General features: G+C 40.5%; 1 protein-coding gene across 2 annotated transcripts in view; it reads right to left on the reverse strand.

The window, feature by feature from the left end:
* Positions 1-8,860: 8,860 nt before the first annotated feature.
* Positions 8,861-16,754, reverse strand: part of myo1g (myosin IG) — a 94,434-nt gene continuing 86,540 nt past the window's right edge. For both annotated transcript variants that reach the window (XM_060904602.1, XM_060904603.1), the window contains exon 22: positions 8,861-9,388. In XM_060904602.1, coding sequence (XP_060760585.1) covers positions 9,229-9,388 — 160 coding nt within the window. In that variant the 3' untranslated portion in view covers positions 8,861-9,228. The remainder of the gene's footprint in view (positions 9,389-16,754) is intronic.

Here is a 16,754-nt window from a genome sequence, read left to right on the forward strand (position 1 = left end):
AAGGGGACGACACTCCCGTGCTAACAGCACAGAGTCGCAGGTACAGTAAGCTAGTGTTAGCCTTCGGTAACACTACTGATGAGTGCTACACCAGCTAGAAGGGGAGTGCACTGCCACGCTAACATCACCAAGTCGCGGGTAAGCTAGCGTTGGCCTTCGAGAATGCTGATATGGAGAGTGTGTATGTATAATAATAATAATAATAATAATAATAATATTGTCTGACTTTTTTTCGTGGTCAATCAGATATATTCCATTCAGCTATTCGTCTTCGACTTGTTCAGTATCATGCTAGCTGAATGGAATATATCTAATAGACCACAACAAAAAGCCAGTCAGTATTATTTAAATAATAACCTCAACTTTGTCTCAGTTATTATTCAGCAATATTCACTTCGCCTTCAGCAAATAATTGTTAAACAATAATTAATTCACAGGGACTTAGTGTATACGGTGGATGTTCATAATGTAAACCGAATAAAAATACGCATTCCAATGCATCATCCTTGAAATGGCGATGCCTTCTGTCAGGAGGCGGTCTTATTCCACCATGAGACAATTCACTTTCTCTGAAATGCACGATAATGATACTAAAAGAGACCTAAAAGCAGAGTGTCACATCTGTCTGAAACCAAAACTGGCCAAAAACATGAAGAAATCCGACATGAGCCACAAGCAGGGGTATGGGAGGCTAAAGAAGAAGTACCAGGTACTGAAAGAGGAAGCAGAGAGAGAGAGATAGAGAATTCTGAATGTGATACAGGTCATGTAAACAGCATATTCCAAATTTGACCTTATTCTGAATTTTGCATTTTCAGATTGAGACATGTGGGATATTCTGATATCATTCAGGTTTTAAGAACATTCTCTTGTCATGTATACAGTGTATTCGGAATATACGTCTCAATTGGGTTTTTTATGGCAGTTTGTGATGCACGGCCTCCTACCTGTTTACACACAAAGCGTATGCACAAAGCAATACGGAAGTAAGTGTTTTACATCAATCAGAGCAGGGGTTCTCAACCTTTTCTACTTTATGGCCCACCTATTCATACTTGTAACGAGTCGGTGCCCATTAAAAACAGATCCCCAATTATTTTAGCTCATCTATTCTATTAGAATCTAATAATCTACTGTAAAGCATATTAATGGGATGCAACATCACTCCCTGTTACAGATGGGAGCCCAGGAATTAAATAAATGCAATAAAAACAAACAGTTTTTAATTGTAAGTATTGTATTTAAAACTGTGCCAGAAGCCGAACCATACCGGTACATGCCGGTCATTCTCAGTCAAAAGGGATTAATGATCCAAAAGTGGAGTGTGGTCCATTAATACAAGAACTTATTGCCATGTTTGTGTTCAGAAAGCAAGCAAGTTATTCAAACCACTCAAAAGAAGTGGATATAGAACCCACTCAATGGGATTAGATCTGTACACGTTAACAAAGAAGGATTTTTCCTATGAGTTGGAAAATTATCCATCCGTTGAGTTCCCTGACATCTCAAACTACCTGGTACTGCAGACAGGGGCGTATCAAGCTTTCCAAAAGTGGGGGTGTTCTGGAATGGGGAAGCCATATCATTAGAAATCGGTTTATGGCTATATACACGCCCGGCATGTACACTGTGAAGTACTGTCAATGACCGATATGGAACTTTTTCATACCCATGGTCCATGGATGCAAATGAAAGGGAGGACAGCAGAAAGCCTATAAATCCAGTTGACTCCAGCCAAGTTCTGCATTTCATGCAGAGATCTATCATGTTGGGTTTTGGTGTTGTTCCTGCCAGGGCTATGTAATTATTCAGTAAGTGAAGGCAAAAAGTATTGAGTGATAATTCTAGGTAACAGGATACTGTTCTAGATGTCAGTATTGCTGCCTACACTGGTATACACTGAGATAAACAAAACCAAAAACTTCACATAGCCCAAGAAGTCATACACAGTGTATAGATCATACACCATCATGCATAACAGTTTGGACTGGGATCGCTTTGTGTGAGCAGGAGGCATGGCTAATCAGTTCATGTTGGAGAAGCGCAGCATCCTGGAAGGACCTCTTTAGTATAGCATTCAAATAAGACGGGGCAGTTCCTGCTTTTAATGTCTTTAATTATTCAAACTCGTGTACAAAACTTGTTTGCATCATGCATTACATCAGGTTTAATGCATAAAATTTGAAAATGATGCAATAGACTACACATACAACAAACACTTAATGGCCAAATAACATTACTGTACAACAATTATTGAACATTCATTCGATTTGAAATGCCTTTAAATCTCAATTGAAAAACTCTTCTAAAAAGTGATAAGCAGTTATGGAAATTAACACAATCTTTTAGGGCATGGCACCTGGGACAACTGTTTGAACGACGGCATCGCAAGCGCTTTGAGAAGGGTCTGTCTGCAGAGCCGCAGAGCCAGGCACAGTAAGCACCGCATGCGACGTCAAACCTGGAACGGTGAATCAGGAGCGGTAAAACTGGTGTTGGCTCTGCAGCCAGATACTGTATTATTGAGCGCTTTCAGCACGCTACACAAACTGGCTATTATATTCACGCAACTGCTGATTGGTCGGGTGAGAAAAACTGTTTTGAGTCCGTTGCGTGGCTGTTTTTTGTCTAACGTTATGACAATAGTTTACTTCCTTGTTACACATTTTATAGTAGCTGTATAATTTTCATAATGATGTCATTTTAATCTGACAAAAGTGTGGGGGATGAAATTGTGTTTCAACAAAAGTGGGGGGGATGAAACGTACGCATCCCCCGCGGGTGATAAGCCCCTGACTGCAGACATTGTTCTACACGCACACACAGATGAAAACCTGGAAGAGCATGGAGGAGTACAACTTTTTATATGTAGCTGGGTTAAAGATCTTGGGATCAGGACATTACAAGATGAATCCTGTATTGTTTATTCCCAGGAAAATTGGCATTTTAGGGCTTTATGTATGCGTCTTTGCGATGGTTGCTAGGACGCTACAAGTTTTAATATTGGATGTATACAAACCACGCCCGTGGTCAGCTGATATGGACTCCAGCTTGCCTGTGACTCTGTAGATCAGGATAAGCAGCTACAGATAATGGATGGATGTATACAAACCATAGCTGCTCAATTCTCAATCCTCCTTACTCTTGTCTTCCAGCTAAATTGTTCACAAAGAGCCACAGAAACACCTTTAAAGACCTGGGTGTTACATATTATGTACACGTTAGTTTACAATACAGCAACAACGATCAAACAGGAAACAAAAACACATCTGAGGACTTAAGCATCTCCTGAACTTCAAAACATCACGAAATAACAGAAAATGGCAAGAAAAGTCACTGATTTGTGAATCCAGATGAAATAAATCAGAGGAATTTACAAACCTTTCACAAAGTGATCACTATAAACTCAAGCGTTCTTCGACTCATCACAGCGAAAGGTTCAAGAGCCACCTTTCTCATGATCTTTTGGGAAAACCCTTTGCTTTTCACCCTTTATCACTTTACAGGGATAGATGAAACATATCAGTTTCACGGTTTGTTCGAGTCAAGCAGCCAAAATCAATGCAAGCGTAGGGCATTTTAACGACTAGCCAGGCGCTCCAGTGATAGTAACACTGTGTGAACAGTGAGCTTAGCTGACCACCACTTCATGTCTTGCATATCTAATGAGGCAGATGTGATGTGATGTGGGATGCAACCCAATTGTATACAATTATACCCTACTAAAAATTAGCTTCAACTTAAAAAAAAAAATTGCGGCCCACTAGATACCTACTCAATCAGAGCAGGGGATTTTGTATTTTTTGTTTTATTTTGCATATATTTCTCAACCCCATAGAGGATTTTTCTCTGCATGGTGATGGAAAGTTTATGACCATAAATGGTTATGACTATTTGTTTTACATTACAGTACAACATCTGAGAATGCAAAGGAATGTATTTCTGTTGAAACAGAAGAAATGCATATTTGTTTACATATGTCTCATCTCATCTCATTATCTCTAGCCGCTTTATCCTTCTACAGGGTCGCAGGCAAGCTGAAGCCTATCCCAGCTGACTATGGGCGAAAGGCGGGGTACACCCTGGACAAGTCGCCAGGTCATCACAGGGCTGACACATAGACACAGACAACCATTCACACTCACACCTACGGTCAATTTAGAGTCACCAGTTAACCTAACCTGCATGTCTTTGGACTGTGGGGGAAACCGGAGCACCCGGAGGAAACCCACGCGGACATGGGGAGAACATGCAAACTCCACACAGAAAGGCCCTCGCCGGCCCCGGGGCTCGAACCCAGGACCTTCTTGCTGTGAGGCGACAGCGCTAACCACTACACCACCGTGCCGCTGTTTACATATGTGGCACTTTAAAAATATTACAGCGTGTGTGTGTGTGCATATATATATATATATATATATATATATATATATATATATATATATATATATATGCATGCATGGCTTTTATGATTTGACAGCTATTCTAATTTAATCAAGCGTCTCAAGAGAAATTCATCTTCATATTACAGTGCTGTCGATGGCAAACAAGATAGACAAACCTTTACTGAGGACTGTCATGCTAAAACAATAATAAAGGGGCATTCTGTTTTGATGGCTGTATTGAATTCGTTGCTTGGTTTAACTGATGCAGTGCATTCAATGATTTGATCGTTTCAGGAAATGTTCCAAAGTAACTGAGGAAAACCTATAAAGTAAACAGTCCTAAACATCACGTCCCAACATGAAACTTTGTGTGCAGTGAATATAAACAAATCATTCAAGAATGAGAAAATGAGCAGTCTGAATGTGCTGAATAAGGCAAAATAATTAGTAGTACAAAGAACAAGTGATGAGTAGGAAAGGAGTGTTTTCTCCCAGCGCTGATAGCGCTCTCACAGCTGTGTGTAGCATCTGCGAGTTCACCCAGAGAACAAGGAACCTGTTATAAGACACAGCCGAGGTTTTTCACTCAGCAAGCCCTACCATTGGATGTGCTATCACAGCTGATACTCAGTTGATTGGACAAGAAATCCACAAAATAAATGGCTGATTGTTTAAACGCTGACAGAGGTACATTATTGATCAGGGAATCAAAACTGACACTGATCCTGAGTTCTGAATCAGCAGCGGGACACCACGGCTGCAAGAACAGCAATTAACTGAGAAGAACTTGAAACTGAAGAAAGAAAGAAAAAGAAAGAACAGAACAGAACGGTCCATCATGACTGCAGGAACAGCAATTAACTGAGAAAAACCCTAAACAAAAAGAAAGAAAGAAAGAAAGAAAGAAAGAAAGGTACCGGTACATAATATCTGCAAGAACAGCAATTAACTGAAAAAAAAAAACTCGAAAGAAAGAAAGAAAGAAAGAAAGAACAGAATAGTACATCATATCTGCAGGAACAGCAATTAATTGAGAAAAGCTCAAAAGAAAGAAAGAAAGAAAGAAAGAAAGAAAGAACAGAACGGTCCATCATGACTGCAGGAACAGCAATTAACTGAGAAAAACCCTAAACAGAAAGAAAGAAAGAAAGAAAGAAAGAAAGAAAGAAAGAAAGAAAGAAAGAAAGAAAGAAAGAAACAGAGTGGTACGTCATGACAACAGGAACAGCAATTAACTTACGGTAGAAAAACTCGAAAGAAAGAAAGAAAGAAAGAAAGAAAGAAAGAAAGAAAGAAAGATACATCATGACTGCAGGAAAAGCAATTAACTTAGAAAAACTCGAAAGAGAAAGAAAGAAAGAAAGAAAGAAAGAAAGAAAGAAAGAAAGAAAGAAAGAAAGAAAGGTACATTATGACCGCAGAAACAGCAATTAACTAAGAAAAACTTGAAAGAGAAAGAAAGAAAGAAAGAAAGAAAGAAAGAAAGAAAGAAAGAAAGAAAGAAAGAAAGAAAGAAAGAAAGAAACGTACATTATGACTGCAGGAACAGCAATTAACTAAGAAAAACTCAAAAGAAAGAAAGACAGAAAGAAAGAAAGAAAGAAAGAAACGTACATTATGACTGCAGGAACAGCAATTAACTAAGAAAAACTCGAAAGAAAGAAAGAAAGAAAGAAAGAAAGAAAGAAAGAAAGAAAGAAAGAAAGAAAGAAAGAAAGAAAGAAAGAACAGCACATAATGTCTGCAGGAACAGCAATTAACTGAGAAAAACTCAAAACTGAAAGAGAAAGAAATAGCAAGAATGAACAAGAAAAGAACAGATAGATAGATAGATAGATAGATAGATAGATAGATAGATAGATAGATAGATAGATAGATAGATAGATAGATAGATAGATAGAGAGTCAGTATCCATGGTCAAAAGCAACCTGCTGTGACATAAAGAAGGAATTTTACTCAAACTCACACTGATGCATAGAAGAACATTGATGCTGAAGCTTGTGGCCAGAAAAGTGTACACAAAATATCAGAAGCAGAAACTAGAGAACATGCAGCATAAATACGAGACTAAATCCAGACCAGGATTCACACATGCAGGGCTGAAACCTGAGACCCAGCCAACTTCATAGATGAGTCATATTTGGGGTAGTTGGTGTTAAAGTGTTGATGCTGAGGGAAGATTTATTCCTGGCTGTGCAGCTGTTTGCTGTAGAAAAGTGAGAATGAATTCAGACCTGATCCGATTCTGAATGAGTTCTGAACTACAGGTCAGACAAACCACCAAGTGAGGACAATAATGCAGGTTTTCTGTTTCCCTACACTCCCTGATGACACAGGAGATAAAAGCGTCCCGTGTCAGGAAGGAAAAAGTGTGAAAAGGCAGAATGAAAATGAAAGTGAATGGAGGTGAGAGACTGCAAAGCACAAAGACTATACAAGAGACAACAAGAGACAACACATATACTGTATTATCACTTCCTGATGTGAAAGATAAATGAATCATGCACTTGTCTGCTTCTTTATTGTACATCTGACCTGATTCAAAACAGCATGTGAATGGACTTTACTGATAAAGAGACGTCTGGACTGAATGGATCCGGATGTGTTGATAACAATATAGTCTGAGGTCTGAATCACAGTTTTGATATTACTTTCATTATTATTAGTTACCATTGTTTTGTTTTTTTTATTCTGTTTCTCAGCGGAGGTGGTGTGGCCCCTGGTCCTGCCAGCCCCAATGAAGGAGGTGTGGCCTCTGTGTCTGTCAGTTCCAGTGCCAAAGAAGGAGGTGTGGTCTCTGCGTCTGTCATTCCCAGTGCAGGAGGCGTGGTCTCTGTGTCTGTCAGTCCTAGTGAAGGAGGTGTGGTCTCTGTGTCTGTCATTCTTAGTGCAGGAGGTGTGGTCTCTGTGTCTGTCATTCCTAGTGCAGGAGGCGTGGTCTCTGTGTCTGTCATTCCCAGTGAAGGAGGCGTGGTCTCTGTGTCTGTCAGTCCTAGTGAAGGAGGTGTGGTCTCTGTGTCTGTCATTCTTAGTGCAGGAGGCGTGGTCTCTGTGTCTGTCATTCCCAGTGAAGGAGGCGTGGTCTCTGTGTCTGTCAGTCCTAGTGCAGGAGGCATGGCCTCTGTGCCTGTAAATCTCAGTCCTCGTGAAAGAGGCGTGATCTCTGTGTCTGTCAGTCCCAGTCCCAGTGAAGGAGGTGTGGTCTCTGTGTCTGCCATTCCCAGTGCAGGAGGCATGGCCTCTGTGTCTGTCAGTCCCAGTCCCAGTGAAGGAGGTGTGGTCTCTGTGTCTGTCATTCCCAGTGCAGGAGGCATGGCCTCTGTGCCTGTAAATCTCAGTCCTCGTGAAAGAGGCGTGACCTCTGTGTCTGTCAGTCCCAGTCCCAGTGAAGGAGGTGTGGTCTCTGTGTCTGTCAGTCCTAGTGTAGGAGGCATGGTCTCTGTGTCTGTCAGTCCCAGTGAAGGACAGTGAATGCATTGTCTTGCACCAAAACACTTCTAATCTTATAATTTACACTTCATTGGAAATTAAATCTTACTTGGCTAAAAAATTATTTCTGATCATCAAATAGTGTATTTTATTTTGATCTTTTGAAGGTCATAACCTGGAACAGCGTAATCATATTAATAATAAGTTTTGCTGTTTATACATCTCGTGAGGTCCCCCCCCCCAAAAAAACATATGAAAACATAAAAAATCCTAGTGGACTAAACTTCCAATACAACTGCCAATGCAGTGTTAATTAAGGAATGAAACACTTGGAGGTGTGCTGTTTTAGGAAAACAATAAATGATGGGGTAGAGTGATGCAGCCCATAATATAGTTCATATAGAGATGATAACATTTGAATAAGCACTTAATATAAACCTGTGAGTTGAATTATAACCAGCACGACTCCCAGAGCTGCTGTTATGGAAATCAACCAACACATTTTGACCAATCAGATTTGAGAAATCATCAAAGAAGCCTTTATTTGGTCACGTACATTCAAGCACAGCAAAATTCCTCCTCTGTATTTAACTCATCTGAAGCAGTGAACACACAAGTGAGCAATGAGTGCACACACGTGTACACACACATACACACCCAGAGCAGTGGGCAGCTATGCTACAGCGCCTGGGGAGCAGTTGGGGGTTAGGTGTCTTGCTCAAGGGCATGTCAGCCATCATACAGAGGGAGGGGAAAGTGCTGTTTATTCACTCAACTCCCCTCACATTTTTCTTGCTGGTCCTGGGAATCGAACCAGCGACCCTTTGAGCCCAAGGCTGCTTCTGTAACCTTCAGGCCTTCAATTGATCATCATCTCTCTTTTATAAAATTACGATGAAAATAGTATTGGCAGTAATCTTTTAATACTTGATGGTAATGTTTAAAAACAATACAGTGCTCAAAAATATATCCTTTTACATATAAATACTTTTCTGATCATAATGTTAATAATAATAATAATAATAATAATAATAATAATAATAATATTAATAATAATAATCCTTTATTTGTCATATATACATTACAGCACAGTGAAATTCTTTTCCTTGCATATCCCAGCTTGTTAGGAAGCTGGGGTCAGAGCACAGGGTCAGGTATGATACAGTGCCCCTGGAGCAGAAAGGGTTAAGGGCCTTGCTCAAGGGCCCAACAGTAACAGCTTAACAGTTGAACCCAACCTTCTGATTAGTATCCTAGAGCCTTAACCGTTGAGCCATCACTGTCCCATTGGCTTATCTTATAAGAGTCTTGATTTCAGCAGTCAGTTCATCTCACTGAAAGATGTTTTCCTTGATATTTTAATGATCGCATACATCATGGTCCGAGTCATTCTAACCAATTGGGTGCCGTTTCACTAAGGAGGAAGCAGTAAAGTGAATCCTGTGCGACTTTTCTTGAAGTCAACCACGGTTTGTGCGGGCCTCGTCTCCACCGTCACGGTCTTCGCTTTCCCGCTCAGGTGCACTTGGACACCAGTGGAGCACACTTTAACTGTCAGAGGAGTGTTTCTCACCCTGTAATACACAAACATACAAGTACACATTTCATTAATGACAACAACAACAAAAAAAAAAATTAAACAGACATTTATTGTCTCTTTTCTGTTATAATAAGATCCACTCTTAAGAACTTACAATAACTACATAGTACCATGACATATAAACATTACACTGCTTCAAAAAATCTTATGTTTGCATCAATGTTTGAATCCGTTTAATGCCTCATGCTTGAAACATCCGTATTCATATTCCGTCCATTATAGGTGATAAAAAATGTGTACTTTAGTTCAGTAAAGCCTGTTATTTCAACAGCTTCACCCCATGAAATATTTGGAAGTTTAATAGAAAGCTGCATCATCCAAATATCCTGAAGCTCACAGAAAGAAGCAAAGTAATTATCTGAATATCTGCGGATGAACTCTTCAGAAAAGCTCTCAAGAGAGAGTTCTAGATAAGATCCCAATGGATCTCTCTAAATCTAACAATGGTAGAGAGAGATAAACTCTTAGATATTCTATCCAAATTCACCGGATATGGGCAATTGCACACTCGGATTGGCTACTCTACTACTAGGATATCAGCTCACATACCATGAGTAGAGAAAAACAAAATGGCAGCTTTGTTATCAAGTATTTAAAAGAAATAGAAATAGCTAAAAGAATGTGGGGTTCTCCCCCCTCCAATATCTCCTGTTCCCCACACTCCAGCCTAGCTGGTGGCGGTAATGCACCTTTAAGTTGGTTTGCCAACTGCCAGAAACACCCTAAAGAAAAAGAAAAACAAAATGGCAGAGCGTGTTGCCGAACCAGCTGAGGACAAAATAAAAACTCTACTTGAAAAAAAATCCCCAAAAATACCGAAAAAAAGCAACAACATATGGAATAAAAGTATTTGATGGTAAGAACATATCTTTTATTTTTCAAGAATTATTATTATAACATTTTTCACAAATTGCTACTGTCATTTCGCCAGTTTGTTTACATTCTAAGCAGAAATGATTTTGTCAGACGTTTTGTATAAAGTTTTTAATTAATCAAATTTGCAAAAAATTAAAATAAAAATGCTCTGTTTCTCAAAATCCAGTGAATGTGGATAGAATAAAACAGTTATTCCACTCAATCTCGTCATACATGGCTTATGTACGATGCTACGCACCTTGTTGGCTATCAGCTCATGTATGACTCAATTTCATGTATAAAGAAAAAAACAAGATTGATGCATGTGCATATCTTTTTAATCATTAAAAATGCTTTATTACATTCACTGTTGAAAAATCCCCCCCGCAAGTTTAATATTTCAGATTTACAAAGGCTGAACCTTGTGTCCAAAATTATTTGATGCTCTGTGGCTCAGTCTAAAGCTGATACTAAAGGGGCTTTATCTGAATAATTTGAGATAAAATTATCCAGACATGGAAATGATGTATAGAAAATGGTTTAAAAAAAAAAAAAACCTGGCTGCCCAAAGAAAGAGTGTGGTTGCTGCACATGAAGTGAAACAGACCCACACGTTCTCGTTTCCAAAAATTAAATGTTCCTTAATAAATATACAGAGAAAGCATTTCGTCTAATGGGTAGATAGATTAAGTGAATATACCATGCACTGAGAGGCTCCGGTTGAAATTATGGATTCTCTTCAGTGACTGGCATCGTGCTATTTTGTGAGGGGTGTTACTGGATATGAGCAATCACATGCTCTGATTGGCTACTCTACTAGTAGGCTATCAGCTCATATACTGTGAGTAGAGAAAAACAAAATGGCGGAGCATGTTGCTGAACCAACTGAGGACGAAATAAAAACTCGACTCGAAAACAAAACCCCAAAAATACAAAAAAGCAACAGAATATGGAATAAAAGTATTTGATAGATAGATAGATAGATAGATAGATAGATTGACTTTATTGATCCCTAATTTATTGTACATTATTGAAAAAAGGATGGTAGGCAATGCAGTGTGCAGTTCTGTGTAATGCCGCAACTGACAATGTCAGCATTGTCACAATCTGATTTCTTATATTTTGCTTTCCTTCCCTCTTGAGTCATATTTCCCTGTAACATCAGCACGTCTGAAAAACAGAGCTAATATTTCTGTAATTGTGTTGCACCTGGACCTTACTTTCGACTACAAAAATATCCTGACAGCCATTTAGAGGCTGCTGCTGGTTGTAGTACTCCCACACACACAAACACACACATACCGTACACACACATATACATATGCAGCGTGTGAGTGTGACTGTAGCTCTATGCATCTGAAAACCATCCTATTGCAGAAACACACTGTCTAAAAATGACTCAGTGCTGCCTTATTCCTGTTTCCCTGTTCCCTCCGCCAATGAGCAGGTCTACATCAGTTCTGTTTTCATTCTTGAGTATTATTGCTCTGAGCATGATCACAATCCACACGATGTCAGAACAAGTGATTTGCAGGAATACTTTATTACAAGCTGGTATGAGCATAATCAGATATCTGTCATCTTATCATTATGATCATACACTCACTGACCACTTTATTAGGGACACCCACACATCCACCTGCTGTTTTTTTTTTAATACAGTTCTCTAATCAGCCGATCCCTTGACAGCAGCATGATGCATCAAATCATGCAGATACAAATCAAGAGCTTAATGTTCACAATGTTCAAACATCAGAATGGGAAAAATTGTGATCTCAAAGTGTGAATTTCTTTCACTGTGGCATGGGTGAGGCGGCACGGTGGTGTAGTGGTTAGCACTGTCTCCTCACAGCAAGAAGGTTTTGGGTTCGAGCCCCGTGGCCGGCGAGGGCCTTTCTACATGGAGTTTGCATGTTCTCCTCGTGTCTGCGTGGGTTTCCTCCGAGTGCTCTGGTTTCCCCCACAGTCCAAAGACAAGCAGGTTAGGCTAATTGGTGGCTCTAAATTGACCGTAGGTGTGAATGTGAGTGTGAATGGTTGTTTGTCTCTGTGTCAGCCCTGTGATGACCTGGCGACTTGTCCAGGGTCTACCCCGCCTTTCACCCATAGTCAGCTGGGATAGGCTCCAGCTTGCCTCCAATGCTGTAGAACAGGATAAGCAGCTACAGATAATGGATGGATGGCATGGGTGTTGGTTTGAGTCAGATGGACTGGTTTGAGTATTTCAGAAACTGCTGATCTCCTGGCGTTTTCACACACAACAGTCTCGAGAGTTTGGTGCAAACAACAAAAAACATCTAGTGAGCAGTTCTGTGGGTGGAAAGAAACGCCTTGCTAATAAGAGAGGTCAGAGGAAAATGGCCAGATTGGGTCGAGCTTTTTTGCCAGGAAGGTTAAAGTAACTCATAGCAACTCTTAACAACCGTGGTGAGCAGAAAAGCATCTCAGCACACAACAGCAAAAGGCCACACTGGGTTCCACTCCTGCAGCCAAGAACAGGGATCTTAGAATCAAGAACACATTCTTATTAAAGTGTCCAGTGATTGTGTATTATTATTATTATTATTATTATTATTATTCAGTGTTAGGTTTATGAGAGAAGATATTTGGGTTGTTTTTATTAGGATTAACCACTAACCGTTAAGTCACTAGTACACAGTATGTGTATAAGTGCATATGGTTGTTATGTAAGTGTTTCACAGAGCGTAATGTGGGACTGAAAATGTCCCATTTGATGCAGGCAAAAATAATATGACATTTAGGCCAGAAAAGGCGAACTAGGACGCTGGGTGTCAGTGCATGTCCCCGTTTCCTAAAAGCACTTTATCATCATCTCCAGATACTGAGGAAAGTGCTGCAGCTCATTGGTTGGCCTGAACTGTGTGGAGCAAAATGTTTTTTAAAGCATAAGCAGATTTTATATCCAATATTTGCTGATTCATAGTTGAAGAGTGGACAAGTCGGTTTATCAGAGAATGAGAATGAACCCTACTTCCTACTGATTTCTGCAAAAAAAAAAAAGTACATGTAGCTTTGGCCTGTAGCTATGTTTAAACTTAGACACCACAATGCTGTAACTATAGCGCATGTTTCTGAATCCCACCACCTGCTGCACTACACGTCCTTTGAGGATTGATGTGGGTATACTCGACAAAATAAAGCCAGTATAAAGTAAAGAGGCTAGCTGGACTGAAAACATTTTTACATGCCCTGCAAAGAGAGTCATCACTGGATTGCTAAATGCTAGCAAATAACTTGCTGATTTTTTTGTTGATCACAAACCTTAGTGAGGTACATCAAAAAAATTGTCAGGAGAGAATAAGGATGTTGGGTAAACAGTCGTCTCATCCGTGGGAAATTATATACTTGTAATACTTGTTTTTTTTTTTGCTTGTATTAATACACTTAACTAGCTAATTAGCTTGCTATTTTTAATAGCTAATATTATTACTATCCATTCACTAACTCTTTTCATCCTAATCGATTAGCTTTCCAGGCAACCAAAACATGAGACTAGAGTTTTGCACAGGACTTTATTATTATTATTATCTCATCTCATTATCTCTAACCGCTTTATCCTTCTACAGGGTCGCAGGCAAGCTGGAGCCTATCCCAGCTGACTACGGGCGAAAGGCGGGGTACACCCTGGACAAGTCGCCAGGTCATCACAGGGCTGACACATAGACACAGACAACCATTCACACCTACGCTCAATTTAGAGTCACCAGTTAACCTAACCTGCATGTCTTTGGACTGTGGGGGAAACCGGAGCACCCGGAGGAAACCCACGCGGACACGGGGAGAACATGCAAACTCCACACAGAAAGGCCCTCGCCGGCCCCGGGGCTCGAACCCAGGACCTTCTTGCTGTGAGGCGACAGCGCTAACCACTACACCACCGTGCCGCCCCATTATTATTATTATTACCTCATCCGGCCGACAAGTGATGAACTTATGCCATCATGTGTTGTCCGTTGTCCATCCAGTATTGTCTACATTTCACAAAAATCACTTCTTCTCTCTCAATTCTTCATCAATTTTTATTCTTTTTGGCAGGAAGGTAGGTCTGTCTGGGTTGCATATAACTTCTACCCAGATTTGCTTCATTACAATTATTAATGGAGTTATGGACTAATTAAGCCTTAATGAGCAGTTCAACAAAAATAGCTTTTTCTTGGTCAATTCCTCGCCATTTTGGATTTTTTCTAGCAAATAGGTCGGTATTCCTAGGGTGGATATAGCTTGTCTATAGTGTATATAGCTTGCAACATTTATTCTGCACTTTAGATCGTTCCTTCTGGACTAGATGGGGCTGGAGTGAGCTACGCTGTCATTGACAATCTCGTTATTATTATTATTATTATTATTATTATTATTATTATTATCCCAATCCTACTCAAAGGAATAAGGCTACAATCCATTGTATGTGGAAAAACCTGACCTCCAACTCAGAAAAGTGGAAAGAAATGATCATTCATTTTTGGAATTCCAAGTGGAAAGTCAGGCACCATCCATATTCTGTTTAAAGTCAACAGCAAACAAAATTTGATTTTACTTGATATGTAGTTTTCCGGGCGGCACGGTGGTGTAGTGGTTAGCACTGTCGTCTCACAGCAAGAAGGTCCGGGTTCGAGCCCCATGGCCGGCGAGGGTCTTTCTGTGCGGAGTTTGCATGTTCTCCCCGTGTCCGCGTGGGTTTCCTCCGGGTGCTCCGGTTTCCCCCACAGTCCAAAGACATGCAGGTTAGGTTAACTGGTGACTCTAAATTGACCGTAGGTGTGAATGTGAGTGTGAATGGTTGTCTGTGTCTATGTGTCAGCCCTGTGATGACCTGGCGACTTGTCCAGGGTGTACCCCACCTTTCGCCCGTAGTCAGCTGGGATAGGCTCCAGCTTGCCTGCGACCCTGTAGAACAGGATAAAGTGGCTAGAGATAATGAGATGAGATGAGATGTAGTTTTCTGAGCCCTGTGATAGACTGGTGACCTGCCCAGGGTCTACCCAGTCTTCCATCCAAAGTCCACTGGGATTGGCTCCAGCTTTCCCCATGACCCTGATGGATAAACAGTGTAGATAACGGATGGATGTATCCATCATTTTTCTGTGAAAAGAGGTTTTAACAGCTTTGTACATTTATTTTTGTAATGTAATTCTGCTGATTTCAGCTCAAATTTACTAACATGATAAGACCACTGTAACAGATTGTTTTTACGAGGAAAGATGAACAAGACTGTTGACCTCTATTATGCGTAATTTCTTTTCGTTAATTATTTAGAAATAATTAATGCAGATGTTTATCAAATTCAGAGATTGGGCATCCGAATATCACCTTGCTCTGGGCATCCATAATTTTCCAAACCAAAGCACTAGAACGCTGTTAGATCAGAGCTCGACTTGGAACTTTGAGTTCTGAGGAATTTTGAGTTGCAGCATTATTCCCAAAAGAATTATGACCAATCGCTCCTGCTCCTTTTTGCACCTGCCGGCAATATTTTCAAATGCACATATTTGGTTCTGTTTCTCAAAATATAAACAATTTCATAATTTATTCCATGGTGACCCTGAACAGAATAAATCAGTTACTGATGATGGATGAATGAAAGCAGTAAAAGCATCACACAGCGCTGCACAAAAACCAAACAGACTCTCAGGTTAATGGACATAATCTTTCTTTGACTTCAAGCTTCTGAATGTAAACCTAAGGTCTCACATAATTGGAATCATTTCATGGTAGACGCTGGGAGACAATTTTGTGCCTTCCGGGGGTCAAACGCATTCTGGGCCCTTCTGACGGAATACGTGAGAGCCAGGGACCTACCTTGACAACCAAGAGGGCGTGGCTTTCCTGGCATTCCTGGAAAATTTTGTTGTGTTGAAACTTGCCATGGGTGAAGTGCTGGACAAATTCATCCTTCACAAATGTGAAGGTGTTCATGAGCATCCTTGAGGCATACATGAGGCTTACGTGGGCTATCGGGGCTACCGTAGCATTCCGGCACAACCATTGAGCTCGAAATGTTCACAGAACATTCTGCAGAAAGTGAAAAGCTTGCCTAGGGGGCGTGGCTTATTTTGTCTTGCTGTAGCTATGCCATACTGCAGCCATGAAAACCGTACACAGTGCTATCATTGCTGTAAGGCCATACGTTGCTGCTGCCATTGTTTACCGGTATCTTCCATCGCAGCTACTGTGGCTTCATTTGCATATTTGCTCCGCCCAAATTTATGCAACAGATCACCTCCAAAATGTTCAGGAATGGCCACGGTAGCCCCAGCCACGGTTCTTACAGATCAACCGACTACGTGTGAACTTAGCTTAAGTCGAAAGTGAAAACTGCAGACTATTTAACGACAGGACTGCGAGCTGGCCTAACGGTTAGTGTGTCTGCCTCTTGACTGGGAGATCGCAAGTTCTACTCGCGGTGGGGTCATACCAAAGACCATCATAAAAATGGTACCTGCTACTGTCTGGCAAGGCATGCTGCA

Source organism: Neoarius graeffei, chromosome 22, assembly GCF_027579695.1.
Source record: "Neoarius graeffei isolate fNeoGra1 chromosome 22, fNeoGra1.pri, whole genome shotgun sequence".
Classification (NCBI taxonomy): Eukaryota; Metazoa; Chordata; class Actinopteri; order Siluriformes; family Ariidae; genus Neoarius; species Neoarius graeffei.